We start from the raw sequence: 14,964 nt of genomic DNA on the forward strand, positions 1-14,964 counted from the left end.
CTTGCAACCTCTTTCTGTGAGTGATACCATTACCCTGATACCAAAACCAGGACCAGGTTAATGACCCCCCACACAGAGAACTATAGGACAGTACCTCTTATTAGCACAGATGCAAGGCTCCTCAACAAATACTAGCACACCGAATCCAAGAATACATTCAAAGACATGATTCACCACAATCAAGTGGGGTTTATTCCTGGGGCTGCAATGGTGGTTCAGTATTTGGAAATCACGTGACATGTCACATCAACAAGGGAATGTATGAACCAGAGAACAAGAGAACAAGAACCATATGATCATTTCAACAGATGCAGAAAAAGCATTTGACAAAATTCAACACCCAATCACAAAAAAACCCTCAACGAAGTGGGTTTAGAGCTAACATACCTGGAGATGATAAAGGCCACAGATGAAAAACCCACGGCAAACATCATGCTCAGTGGGGAGAAACTGACAGCTCTTCCCTGAGATCAGGAGCAAGACAAGGATGTTCACTCTCACCACTTTAATTCAACATGGTACTAGCCAGAGCAGTCAGAAAAGAAAAAGAAATAAAAGAAAAACTTGAAGTACAGAAAGCAGATGTGGATGGGGTGTAGAAAACAAATACAGTAAAAATGCAGTAACTGTGGGTGCCTGGGTGTCTACGGTTGGTTAAGCAGCAGGCTTGATTTAAGCTCGGGTTGTGAGATCAAACCCCATGTTGGGCTCCACGCTTAACAGGGAGTCTGCTCAATATTTCCTCTCTCCCTCTCCTTTTGCCCCTTCCCCACCTCTCTCTCTTTCAAAGAAATCTAAAAAAAATACAGTAACTGAAATTTAAATCTCAATTTACAGGGTTAATAGCAGTATAGACACAGAGAATAATTTAGTGAACTAAAAGACCTGAAGGAAATAATCCAGAATAAACTGTCAAGAGAGAAAAAATGAGAAAACATGTAAGAGACCAAGGATAGACTAAAAGACCTTATATATGGACTGGAGTCTCAGGAGTAAAATAGGGGCAGGAGAGTAGGTCAGCAGTATGGGAAGATGAGGAAATGGCAGAAAAACATTCCAATTTGACCAAGAAATGAAACTGTAGAGTCAAGGAGCCCTATGAAGTCTATGTAGAATAAAAATGTATATTTTTAGGCATCTCATGATAAATCTTCTGAAAATGAAACTAGCAGAAGTCAGAAGAAAAAGAATTCAGAGTAACACACTGGAAGCTCACTTAAAAGAAAAACAAGGGAGGCCAACTAACAAGAGAAAAATAGCGTCAAAAAGCTGAAAGTCATCGCTAACCTAGAATTCTATACCCATTAAAAATATCCTTCAAGACTGACAATGAAATAAAGAGCTTTTCATGGGGTGCCTTGGTGGATCCCACTGGTTGAGCGTCCAACTCTTGGTTTCAGCTCCGATAATGATATCAGGGTTGTGAGATGGAGCCTCATGTCAGGCTCTGCTCAGCAGGGAGTCTGCTTAAGTGTCTATCCCCCTCCCTCTGCCCCTTCCCCCACTTGTGTATGGGTGCTTGCTCTCTCAAATAAATGAATCTTTTTTTAAAGTAACTTTTAGACAAAAACTGAGGTATAAGTCACTGGTATACATATGTTAATGGAAATTCTGAAGGAAAAAGCTCCTAGAAGGAAGATTAGAGGCAGGAAGAAATGAAAAAAACACAATAAATATGCAGATATAGATGAATATTGACTGTATAAAAGAGGTATTCTGAGACTGAAAGTTGACATAGAATTGAAAAAAATAAATGTTAGGAGGGGGAGTAAAAGCAATGAGAAGTGTTTAATGTTCTTACCACTGCCTGGGAAATAGGTTAAAGAAAATTAGACTGTGATAAAGTAAGGATGTATGCTATAGTATTTAGAATATCTAATCATTAAATGAACAGCGAGAGAAAGTAAAATTTCCAAGCTAATAGTGGAAAGGAAAAGAGTAAGAAAATAAATTTAACAAATTCTAAAGAACACGGGAGAGAAAAAGGAACACGGAACAGATAGGACAAACAGAAAATATATGATAAGATAATGGATTTAAGCTAAAATACACACTTTGCCTTGAGGAAAATGGGTTTGAACTGTGCAGGTCTGCTTTTATAAGTAGATTTTTTATAGTGCACTACTGTAAATTTTTTTCTGCTATTTTACTATTTCCTTTTTTCTTAGTTTACTGTAAGAGTACAGTATATAATACAACATAGAATGTGTGTTAAGCAACTGTTATTGGTAAGGCTAGCAGTAGCTAAGTTTTGGGGAATCAAAAGTAATATGCAGATTTTTGACTGAGCAGGGTGTGAGTACCCCTAAACCTTGTATTGTTCAGTGGTCTGTATATGCAATTACATTAAGTGTGAATGGATAAAATTTAAAAGTAGAATCAAGGAATAAAACAACCCAAGTTATGTGCTTTTTACAAAAGATACATCTAAAACAAGGATATAGAAGTACTGAAAGTAAAGGATAGGAAACCATACCATGTGAATAATAACCCAACAGAAGCTAGCATAGCTACAATAATTTCAGAGAAACTAGATTTAGAGGCAAAAGTCATTAGGAGGTACTTAAAGTCACAAGGAAGATGAATAATAAATCTCAATTTGAATATAACTGATAACATGGCCTCAAAATATATAAAGGAAAAATCAGAAATACAGTAGGAAATACACAAGCCCACAACCATAGTGGGAAACTATAAAAATTCCTCTTTCAGTGATTGATACAATATTCACGAATATAACATCTCAGTACAAATACATAAGCAAAATGGAGTAGGCACCTTTAAACTTCCATCCTTCCACAGAAGCATTGAAAAGAACCAGAAACTATCAAAACCAACTTTTTCAGAATTCCAGAAAGCAGTTAAAGGCTTATAGCAACCAAACAGAAGTAAAGGACAAATCAAGAAAAAGGCAAATTTTTTGTTAAGGATTATTATTATTATTATTATTATTATTTTTTTTTTGAGAGTGAGAGCACGAGTAGGAGAGCGGCAGAGGGAGAGGCAGACTCCCCTCTGAGCAGGGAGCCTGGTGCAGGGCTCGATCACAGGACCCTGGGATCATGACCTGAGTTGAAGGCAGATGCTTAACCAACTGAGCCACCCAGGCACCCCTAGGCAAACTTTATAAAAAAAGAAAAGCACTTTGGTATTTTTACTGGCCCCAGGCCCTGCCCATCCCTAGCTTTATAGGCGTCTTAAGGAGGGAAGCCTATGTTCCCAGTGTGGGAACCTGGTCCTTGGTTCTAGAGGGAGCAGAGCTATTACTGCAGGTTATTACTATTTTTTTTAAGGAAACCAAGTATTTTTATATTTATTTATTTTTTATTTATTTTCAGAGAGATCACAAGTAGGCAGAGAGGCAAGCAGAGAGAGAGAGAGGAGGAAGAAGGCTCCCTGCCGAGCAGAGAGCCCGATGCGGAACTCGATCCCAGAACCCTGAGATCACGACCTGAGTGGAAGGCAGAGGCTTAACCCACTGAGCCACCCAGGCGCCCCAAGAAGCCAAGTATTTTTAAAAGATTTCTTTTTTTTTTCTTTTTTGAGAGAGAGAGAGAGAACATGATGGGGAGGGCAGAGGGAGAGGGAGAGAGAATTCCAAGGAGACTCTATGCTGAGTCTGGAACCTGAGGCAGGGCTCAGTCCCACAACCCTAAGATCCTGACCCAAGCTGAAACCAAGAGTCAGGCACCCAACCAACTACACCACCCAGGCACCCCTTAAAAATTATTGTGTAGGTCTATTCTAACCTATGTATGGGCCACCTGAAGGACTGACACAAGGTACACACAGCTGTTTGTACATATTTAGAACTCTCTAAGGGCAGAAGAGTGGCAGGCATTACTCATAATTGTAAGGCAATTTAAAAATCCACAGTTGCTTGGGGCCAAAGAATAAAAATCATGATATAGGTAGATTTCCTAAAAGCCATAGTAGAAAAGCATGGTAGAGTGTTTCTATGGGAAATGAGGGCATTAAAAAGTATGTGTGTGCTGGGAGTTTAGAAAGTCATGCACATGCTCTATTCAGGGTACACTGCCAGGAAAAAAAAACCTGAGAAAAACCCAAGCTGGGCGCCCGGGTGGCTCAGTGGGTTAAGCCTCTACCTTCAGCTCAGGTCGTGATCTCAGGGTCCTGGGATCGAGCCCCACATCGGGCTCTCTGCACAGCAGGGAGCCTGCTTCCCCCTCTCTCTCTCTCTGCCTGCTTCTCTGCCTACTTGTGATCTCTTTCTCTATAAAAAAAAAAAAAAAAAGAGAGGGGCGCCTGGGTGGCTCAGTTGATTAAGCCTCTGCCTTCAGCTCAGGTCATGATCTCAGGGTCCTGGGATCAAGCCCCACATCGGGCTCCCTGCTCGGCGAGGAGCCTGCTTCTCCCTCTCCCACTCCCCCTACTAGTGTTCCCTCTCTCTCTCTCTGTGTCTCTGTCAAATAAATAAAATCTTAAAAAAAAAAAAAAAAAAAAAAACCAAGCTTTCACCACTCATCACACTGCAAGCATAGGCAAATTGTAAATGGCCTGGCTAAGTATTGAAGGAGTTCTCTAGCCTTGAGCCAATCAATCTGTAAAGACTGGAAGAGGTGTTTTTTTAGCTCCTGATATTCAAGGATATCTCAAGCTAATGTAAGCTAAGCATTCATCGAAACCAGCAAATACTGGGAAAGAGGAGAATCTGATTTCTAATCAGATTCAGTTACTAATTATAATATGTAAGTGCCTGGTTTTCAACAAGAAACAGAAACTGTTTCTGAGGAAAGCTAGACATGGGACTTAAGACTTTAAGATTTATTTATTTTTAGAGTAAGAGTGAGAGCACATGTGTTGGGGCAGGGGAAGGACAGAGGGAGAAGGAAAGAGAATCCTTAAGCAGACTCCTTGCTGAGTGTGAAGCCCGAGTCATGGCTCAATCCCAGGACCCCAGGATCATGACCAGGGCCGAAACCAAGACTCGGCCACCTAACTGAGCGATCCAGGAACCCCTGGATTAAAGACTTTAAAATCCTCAAAGGGCTAGAGGAAACCATGTACAGATTGAAACCAGGACAACTGTGCAGGACATCATGAGAACATCAATAAAAAGACAAATTATAAAAGGAACCAAATAGAAATATCAGAACTGAGAAATTGAACTGAAATTTGAAAATCTGCTAGAGGGACTCAACCGCAGATTTGAACAGCAAATAAATAATCAGCAAACTTGAGACCATACAATTGATATTATCCAGTCTGAGGAGCAGAAAGAAAAAAATGAAGAAACCTGTATGGAGCCTGAAGGGTCTGTGGGATACGGCTAAGCAGGCCAGTATAGACATTATGGGAGTCTCAGGAGAAGAGAGAGTGTGCAGGAAAAAATACTTGAAGTAGAGAAGAGACTGTCAAGTCGGAATTCTGTATTCAACAGAATGATTCTTCAAGAATGAAGGAAAAACTAAGACTCCCAGATAAACCAAATCTAAGACAAGTTGTTACTAAAAGGTGTGCCTTACCAGAAATGGTAGAGTCTTACAGACTGAATGGAAGGATAAAAGCCACTTGAAGAAATAAAGAAGGTAACTATGTAGATAAATGTACTGTGCTTTGGCTTTAATTCCTTCTTTCCCTATATGATTTAAAGGGCAAATCCAGGGGCACCTGGGTGGCTCAGTGGGTTAAAGCCTCTGCCTTCGGCTCAGGTCACGATCCTGGATCCTGGGATTGAGCCCCGCATCGGGCTCTCTGCTCAGTGGGGAGCCTGTTTCCTCCTCTCTCTCTGCCTGCTTCTCTGCCTACTTGTGATCTCTGTCAAATAAATAAATAAAATCTTTAAAAAAATAAAGGGCAAACCCATTATGCCATAATAATAACTGTTAACGGGCGCACAGTATATGAATAGTCGGGAAAAATTCAAAGGGGGAGAGATGGAGATGTATAGGAGCAAAGCGTTTATATACTATTGAAACAAAGTTGGTATTATTCAAACTAGGTCATTTTCAGATGTTAACTGTAATCAGTAAGGGGACCAGTTAGAAAATAACTAAAATATTTAACAAAGTAAAGAAGGGAATACAAAGTATACAATATAAAAGAACAACTAAATTTTAGACTAATTTTATACTAAATTTAACTAGAGTTGAGAAATAAAAACTTGTAAGAAAACAAATAGTTAAAAGTCAGAATTCCTTCCTTATCCCTAATTACTTTAAATATATTAAACTTTCTAATAAGCAGAGGTTAGCAGAGAGGTTAAAGCATGGCCAGTCTCTATGCCGCTACCAGAGACTTGAGATACAAAGACCCAAAGAAGTTGCAAGTAAAAAGATGGAAAAAGAGAGCTGGGGTGGCTGTTTTATTATCAGACAAAACTGATTTTAAGTCAGAAAAGGTTATAAGAGACAAAGAAGAATACCATATATTGATAAAACTTGATACATCAAAATTTGCCAATTATATATGCACCTAAAAACAAAGCCCCAAATTATATGAAGCAAACATAGGACCGAAAGGAGAAACAGTTCTACACTATTGTAGACTCTAATACTTTAATTTCAATAAAGGTTAGAATAATGAGACTGATGAATAAGGAGAGGATTTGAAAAGTACAATAAGCCAATTAGCCCTAATAAAACTCTACCCAACAAGAGCAGATTGTACTTTCAAGTGCATATGGAACCTCTAAAGAATAGGCCATATTAGGCCATTAAAAAGTCAATAAATAAACACAAACAATATAAATATAATACATATCTAAAAAGACTGAAATACTATAAAGTATAAAGTATCTTTTCTAACATAATGAATGAAATTAGAAATCAATAACAAAAGTACTAGAAAACTGTCATATATACAAAACTAAATACTCAAACAACCAGAGTCAAAGAAATAATCACAAGGGAAATTAGAAAGTAACTTGAGACAAATGAAAAGGATAATACAATACATAGACATTTATGGGACAAAGCAAAAGTTCTCAGAAGGAAATTTATAGCTGTAAATGCCTACATTGAACAATATCTTACATCAATAATCTAACTGCATACCATAATAAAGTAGAAAATAGGAAGTCATGAAGAAAAAGTAAAGCAAATGAATTACAAATGAAACCAGAAGTCAGTTCTTTGAAGAGATCAACAAATGGACAAGGTTTTAGCTACTAAACTGTATAATTTAGATGAAATAGAACAATCTCTAGAAACACTCAAACTACCAGAGCGGACTCAAGAAGAAACAGAAAATCAGACCTATAACAAGTAGTGAGATTGAATTAGTAATAAAAAATGTCTCAACAAAGAGAAGCCAGATTTTTAAGAAGAATTAACACCATTCTTTCTCAAAGTCTTCCAAGAGTTGGAAGACATAGGAATAATTCCTAACTCGTTCTATGAGGCCAGCATTAAGCTGCTACCAAAGCCAGATAAATACATCACAAGAAAATTAGACTAATACCCAATGAATATTTATGCAAGAGTCTTCAATAAAATTCAGTAGCATAACTGGAGTATGTATATACACCATGACCAGGTGGGATTTATCCCAGGAATTAAAGCAGAGTGTTTTGTTTTTTTAAAGATTTTATTTATTTATTTGACAGAGAGAGATCACAAGCAGGCAGAGAGGCAGAGAAAGAGGAGGAAACAGGCTCCCTGCTGAGCAGAGAGCCTGACGCGGGGCTTGATCCCAGGACCCTGCGATCATGACCTGAGCCGAAGGGAGCGGCTTAACCCACTGAGCCACCCAGGCGCCCCAAGCAGAGTGTTTTAACATGAAAATCAATCAATGTAATATACCACTAACAAGACTGAAGGGATAAAGAAACCTACAATCCTCTCATTTAATGCAGAATAAGTATGTGACAATATCCGACTTTCATAATAAATGCACCCAACAAACTGCAAACAGAACAGAACGCCCTCAATATGATAAAGAACATATATGAAAACCCACAGCTAACATTATATACTCAGTGGTGAAAGTCTGTAAACATTTCCTTCAAGGTCAGGAACAAGAAAATCTACCTGTATTTGCCACTTTTATTCAATATAATATTAGAAGTTCTAGCCAAAGAAATTAGGGAGGAAGAAAAAAGGCAGCCAAGTTGGAAAGGAAGAAGTAAAATGATCCCTGGTCAGAGATGACAAAACCTTACATGTGGATAACCATAAAGAATGCTTGTGTGGATTCACACAGCTAATCCATGAAGTCGGCAAAGTTGCAGGTTACAAAATCAGTTTCATTTCTATACACTAACAACAGTCTGAATGGAAATTAAAGGGCGCCTGGGTGGCTCAGTGGGTTAAGCCGCTGCCTTCGGCTCAGGTCATGATCTCAGGGTCCTGGGATCGAGTCCCCCGTCGGGCTCTCTGCTCAGCGGGGAGCCTGCTTCCCTCTCTCTCTCTCTGCCTGCCTCTCTGTCTACGTGTGATCTCTATCAAATAAACAAATAAAATCTTTAAAAAAAAATGAATGGAAATTAAAGAAGTTACATTTACAATAATAGATAATAGAAAAGCCATAAAATATTTAGGAATAACTTCAGGGGTTTAAAGATTTACACACTGGAAGTCACACAACTGCCAAAGGAAATTAAGACATAAATAAATGGAAAGAAAAAAAGGTCATGGATTGGAAGACGTGTGTGGTTACAGTCAGTACTGCCCAAAGTGATCTACAGATTCATTGCCATCACTGTTAAGTTCCCAAAGACATTTTTTCAAGAAATAGAAAAAACCCATCCTAAAATTCATATGGACCTGAAGGGACCCCCGAATAACCACAACAATTCAAAACAAGTTGGAAGACTCACACTTCCTGTTTTCAAAACTTACTGCAAAGCTAAAGAAATCAAAACAATGTGATACTGGAAAAAGGACAGACATATATACCAATGAAAAAACAAAGAAGCAAGAAATAAACCTGTGCAAATATGGTCAGTTCATATTCAACAAGAGTACCAAGTCCATTCATTGGGGGAAAGGAGAGCCTTTTCAACAAATGATGTAGGAGAACTGGTTATCTACATGCAAAAGCATGAAATGTGCACCCTTACCTCATACCATATACAGAAATTAATCAAACTGGATAAAAGGCCTGCACATAAGAGCTAAAATTACTAAACTCTTAGCAAGAAACAGGGGGGACGTTTCACAACATTGGATTTGGCATAATTTCTTGGCTATGACACCAAAGAGATGGGCAACAAAAGAAAAAACGGGTAGATTGGTCTTCATGAAAATTAAAAAATTTTGTGCATCAGAAGACACTGTCCAGGGGCACCTAGGTGGCTCCAGTCAGTTAAGCATCTGCCTTCAGTTCAGGTCATGATCCTAGAGTCCCAGGATCAAGCCCTGTGTCAGGTGCCCTACTCAGCAGGGAGTTTGCTTCACCCTCTCTCTCTGCCCCTCCCCCTGCTTGTGCTCTATCTCAAGTAAATAAATCTAAAAAAAAAAAAAAAAAACACACTGTCCACAGAGTAAAAAGGCACTCAATAGAATGGGAAAAAGTATTTGCAGATCACATATCTGATAAGAGATTAAAATCCAGAAGATAGAACTCCTAAAACTCAGTAATAAAAACAAAACAACTGGGGCGCCTGGGTGGCTCAGTGGGTTAAGCCGCTGCCTTCGGCTCAGGTCATGATCTCAGGGTCCTGGGATCGAGTCCCACATCGGGCTCTCTGCTCAGCAGGAAGCCTGCTTCCCTCTCTCTCTCTCTGCCTTCCTCTCCGTCTGCTTGTGATCTCTCTCTGTCAAATAAATAAAATCTTAAAAAAAAAATAACAAAAAATAAAAACAAAACAACTGATGAAAAATAGGCAAAGAGGGGCACCTGGGTGGCTCAGTGGGTTAAGCCTCTGCCTTCAGCTCAGGTCATGATCTCAGGGTCCTGGGATCAAGTCCCGCATCCGGCTCTCTGCTCAGCAGGGAGCCTGCTTCCCTTCCTCTCTCTCTGCCTGCCTCTCTGCCTACTGTGATCTCTGTCTGTCAAATAAATAAATAAAATCTTAAAAAAAAAAACAAAAAATAAAAATAGGCAAAGGACTTAAACTGCTGTTTCTCTAAAGATCTACAAATGGCCAGTAATCACACGAAAAGAGGCCTAACATCCCTGATCATTAGTAGAGTACTAATCAAAACCACAGTGGTATTAGGATGGCTACTATTTTAAAAAATCAGAAAATAAAAAGTTGGCAAGAATGAAAAGAGACAAACCCTGTTCACTGCTGGCAGGAATGTAAAATGGCGCAGCCACTGTGGAAAACAGTCTGCAATTCCTCAAACAGTTAAAAACAATTACTGGGGGAACCTGGGTGGCTCAGGGGGTTGAGCCTCTGCCTTTGGCTCAGGTCATGATCTCAGGGTCCTGGGATCGAGTCCCGCATCGGGCTCTCTGCTTGGCGGGGAGCCTGCTTCCTCCTCTCTCTCTGTCTGCCTCTCTGCCTACTTGTGATTTCTGTCAAATAAATAAATAATCTTTAAAAAAAAAAAACAAAAACAGAATTACTGTATGATGCAGTGATTCTGCTTCTGGGTACTCTTTCAAAAGAATGGAAAGCAGGGACTCCGAGATGCCTGCACACCCCATTCGTGGCAGCATCGCTCACAACAGCTCATAGGTAGAAACAACCCGAGCGTCCCTCAGTCGATAAATGGATAAAATGTGGTGTGTACATACGCTAGAATAGCATTTAGCCTTAAAAAGGAGGACATGTGGACACAGGCTGTAACGTAGGTGGACCTTGAGGACATTACAGTGAGTGAAATGAGCCCCACAAGGACAAGTACTGTAGGGTTCCTCTGACAGCGCCTCCGGCGGTCCGAGCCCTGCAGCTGCAAAGTAGAATCACAGTTGCCAGGGACTGAGTGGGGGATGGGAAGGTCGTTTTCAACGAGGACAGAATTTCAGTTTTGCAAGATGAAAAAATTCTGGGGATGCATGGTAGCAATGCTTGAACAATATTAATTAATGCTTAATGCACTTAAAACCGGCACTCAGAAATGGCTAGGATGGCAAATTTTATGTCCTATATTTTGCAATTAAAAGATTGGAAAAAAGTAATTTTTAAATTTTAATTTAAGTGTGGTTGACATAAAATACTAAATTAAGACCTACAACATCGTGATTTAAGATACATACACGTTACAAAATGCTCACCATGATAAGTGTAGTACAGTACTACTGTGTTCCCTGTTTCCTTCTCATCCCCCAGCTGCAGCCCAGCTGTATGCTGTAGGCTGAACACAGGACAGGGCAGACACTACACGATGCCACTTATATCCATAGAATGTAGAATGAAAGTTAATAGGGACTGGATAAGCAGAGGCACCAGAGATGGGGACTAGAGAGTATTTTTCTTAGAAGTTTCTATTTGGGATGAAGAGGGTTTTAGAGATGGGTGGTGTGACAGCTGTGCAACATTGTGAATGTGCGGAGTACTATGCTGAATTACAGTGAAAAAATATTTTAAAAAATCTTAGAGGGGCACCTGGGTGGCTCAGTGGGTTAAAGCCTCTGCCTTCGGCTTAGGTCATGATCCCAGGGTCCTGGGATCGAGCCCCACATTGGGCTCTCTGCTCGGCGGGGAGCCTACTTCCCTCCCTCTCTCTGCCTGCCTCTCTGCCTACTTGTGATCTCTGTTTGTCAAATAAATAAAATCTTAAAAAAAAAAATCTTAGAATCCCTGCCATTCAAACAATGGGATTAGCAAGCTGGTCAGATGGGGTACGGCCTGCGCAGGTGTGAGGTCCCATGTGCTGCAGTCCAGACAGTGAAGCAGAGACTCCCCTGCCTGGGCCAAGGGGGAGGATCCTGCAGGGCTGGGGGGTTGCTGAAGACTCTCAACTTGATCACAAAATACCAGAGTGGGGTTTGAGGCATTAGGACTCCAGGGCTGCTGCCGTTGGAAGGGAGCTGCCATCACTGGTCACTTGGCGGACACAGGAAGGCTCAGGCACCATGTGCATGGCAGGAGTGCAGAGAGCATCAGCAGTGGACAAGACTGATTGACAGCTGGACTGAAAAGCCAGTCCCAGCACATTTTAAAGAACTGAAAACACCCAAAGTTTGTTCTCTTACATAGTGCAGTTAAGGTCAAAAGCGGTAATAAAAAGTATGAGGAAATTAATAATTATATTGCTTCAAACCACAGCGGAAATTACAAAGTAATTTGAACCGAAGATTAAAGAAAATGCTATATATCAAAACCTTTAGGATCCAGATAGAACCACGAGAGGGATTTTTATAGATTGAATGCCTGTATTATAAAACTGGAAAGGCTGGAGATCGATGACCTGCACATCTTAAACATTCGAGAACAGCAAAGCCGCTCAGACCCAGCAGGAAGGAGATAACAAAAGGAGAAACTAATGACACATAAAGATACCATCAGAGCCAAAATGAGTTCTCTGAGAAGGCTCCTAAGGTTTATGAGCCCCTCAGGAGGCTGCACAGGAGGGGTGGGAGGGGCACACGCGCGGAAGCCACCGTCCTCAGAAATGAAAATCAGCGTCACTACAGGCTGAAGACAGGATGTTATAAGCAGCTTATGTCAATTAATTTGAAAACTTAGATAAATTTAGGTATTTACCAAATGTTAGAAAAGCAGGACTTAACGAAAAAATAGAAAATCCAAATGGCACAGAAAGTATAAAACTGAATCTGTAACGAAAACCTTACCCTCAGGGGATGGAGAGACGCGTGTCAGCCGCAGCGTGCAGGCTGGGGCACACGCAGGTTCACTGTGCGATTTCCAGCATTTCTGTAGGTTTGAAATTTTTCTAAGTAAAAGGTCACAGGGAACCTTCCCGCACTCAAGAAAGAACTCCTAGACCAGATGGGTTCACCGGGGACCTCCGCTAAGCATTTCAGGACCAAGTAACAACGTGACACACAGTCCTCCTGAAGACGAGCAGGGAGCGCCCTCCCGGGAGGCGGTGAACCTATCGGCCATCGCAGGGACGCGCGACCGGAGCCGGACCAGAGCCCAGACGGCAGCTCCTGGCGCTGCCCCGGCGCGGCACTCGCCGCCCGTGCGCCGCTCCCGCTCCGCCCCTTCAGCCCGGCACCCCGGCACCCCACTTACAGCCTGCGCCTCGCCGGCGGGGGGCCAGCCCGCCGTGACCTCCACGCCACGCAGCCTCTGCGTCTGCTTCAGCTGGTTGAGCGAGGGCTTCAGCGGGGCGGCCCCCGCCGTCTTACTCGTCCACTCGTCCAGCAGCTTGTGCAGGTCGTCCGTGAAGGTGCCGCTCTTGTTGTTGCTGTTGTTGGCCTGTGCCTGGACGTGCAGGGGCGGCTGGGGGCCCGGCTCGGGGCCCGGGCCCAGGCTGCTGGTGGAGGACCCTGGGGAAGCACACACAGGCTGGGTCGGTGACGCTGCACGGAGCACCGCCGGCCAGCTGCGGTCATTCGGACAGTGCTCTTGCTGAGGCCTGACAACACCTTGCTTCAGGAGATGGTCTGCGTTTGGGAGCCCATGTGCCAGCCTTAGACACTTCGGAACACTGCCACAGGCCATAAGGACCAGGCTGTGCCAGGCAGCTGTCCCCCATCCGAGCTGACAGGACCGAGGCCACTGGCAGCCTTACTCAGCATCAACCCTATGGCCACGCTGCCCAGGAACCCTAGATTCCTACGTGTGAGGGAGCTCAGAAAACTGAGGGCGAATCCCAAGGCCTCTGCACCCTGAGCGGGAACGAATGTGACCATGCCGGGCGTTCAGCCCACGGCAGCCACTGCCGTTCGGCCGGCAAAGGGAAAAGGCCTCAAAATCTCCATCGTGGGCCTGCCCGTGACTGACTGTTAATGGGTTAGTGGTTTGGAAATTTAAGGCACAAAATCGTGTCTCTCCCCACCAGAGCATGTAAGGAAGGTATTAATCAAGGGTACAAACACCCAAAGCTTTCTGCTGTGGGCCCCCACGCTTGGAGACGTTTGTGGGGCACAGGGTGCCTGCACCAGCAGGAGCCGGGAGGCCAGGCTGCGGGAAGGCCCCGGGGGCTGTGGTTCAGGCGGAGCTGGACAAAGAAAGTCACTGAGATTAGTTTTAAATGGCCAACATGGGACTTTTAAATTCTTTTTAAATTGTGTTCCCCACCCCCACAACATGTAATTTCTGATTAGCAATTTTGAATAAGCCAAATTAAAATGTTTCTGCATTAAAAAAATAGCGTAACGACCATCTCTTCAAACAAGCCATTGCGAAATGTAGTCTAGAGTGGCTAGCAATGAAAAAGCACAGACACACACAGTTCGGTATTAGTGATGGAATTTTATACACACACACTGCTATTTCTACATGCATGTTTCAGCCAGAAAAGAAAAGAGGAGGAGAAAAAAAATTGTGAGGTGAGGGTGGTGGGCGGCCCAGGTGGACTGATACCCATTTCATCCCGGCATCTCTCCTCGGGGGCACTCATCTTTAGCACTTCAGGGACATACTCATTCCTACGGTTTTGGAAAAGGAGCCAATTAACGATTGGTAATGTGTGGACGTTCCAGGAAGGGGAGTGTCAGTGTGTCAACCAGCCAGGACACACAGACTCTAAGAGCCATGGAGACGCGAGGGGCACCCGCGGGTGGCTTTCCCTCCAGGCAGAGGCAAAGCGGTGCCCTTGGAGGATGGGCGCGGAGCAGACGCACACCCGCCCGCCGGCCGCGGAGACCCTGACGTGCACTAGCCACATGAAAGCCCATGCGATGGAGAGCGGACAAGGGGTAAAAAACCCGATAATTACGACTGCTGTGCTCTTTGCCTAGACAGAGACGCTTCAGGGCAGACCCTGCAAGGGAAGAAGAAACGACACAAGACCACAGAGTTAGGCAGGACAGCACACACGGGGGACGAGCCACCACACTCTAAGCACAAGTCATCAGTGTGCAAGGAGGAGCAAAGGCCAGCGCTTCAGAGAGGGGACCAGCCACCTGGGCTACCCGGGTGGCCCCGAGTCAGTGTGCGGGTTCGCGTGAGCTTCGCCGAGGGGCAGAGGTGCAGGG

At 43.0% G+C, this 14,964-nt stretch overlaps 2 protein-coding genes across 13 annotated transcripts in view; both read right to left on the reverse strand.

The window, feature by feature from the left end:
* PTPDC1 (protein tyrosine phosphatase domain containing 1) overlaps window positions 1–14,964 on the reverse strand; it is a 643,782-nt gene that overhangs the window by 511,210 nt on the left and 117,608 nt on the right. The window lies entirely within an intron of this gene.
* The window catches only part of WNK2 (WNK lysine deficient protein kinase 2), a 119,137-nt gene that overhangs the window by 7,225 nt on the left and 96,948 nt on the right, over window positions 1–14,964 (reverse strand). For 5 of the 12 annotated variants that reach the window (XM_047700736.1, XM_047700726.1, XM_047700732.1 and 2 more), the window contains 3 exons: window positions 14,706–14,750; window positions 13,055–13,311; window positions 12,649–12,730 (listed from right to left, as the gene is read on the reverse strand). In XM_047700736.1, coding sequence (XP_047556692.1) covers window positions 12,649–12,730; window positions 13,055–13,311; window positions 14,706–14,750 — 384 coding nt within the window. The remainder of the gene's footprint in view (window positions 1–12,648; window positions 12,731–13,054; window positions 13,312–14,705; window positions 14,751–14,964) is intronic. The other 7 variants (XM_047700735.1, XM_047700731.1, XM_047700727.1 and 4 more) reach the window with 2 other exon arrangements.

Source organism: Lutra lutra, chromosome 13 (genome assembly GCF_902655055.1).
Source record: "Lutra lutra chromosome 13, mLutLut1.2, whole genome shotgun sequence".
In the NCBI taxonomy this organism is placed as follows: domain Eukaryota; kingdom Metazoa; phylum Chordata; class Mammalia; order Carnivora; family Mustelidae; genus Lutra; species Lutra lutra.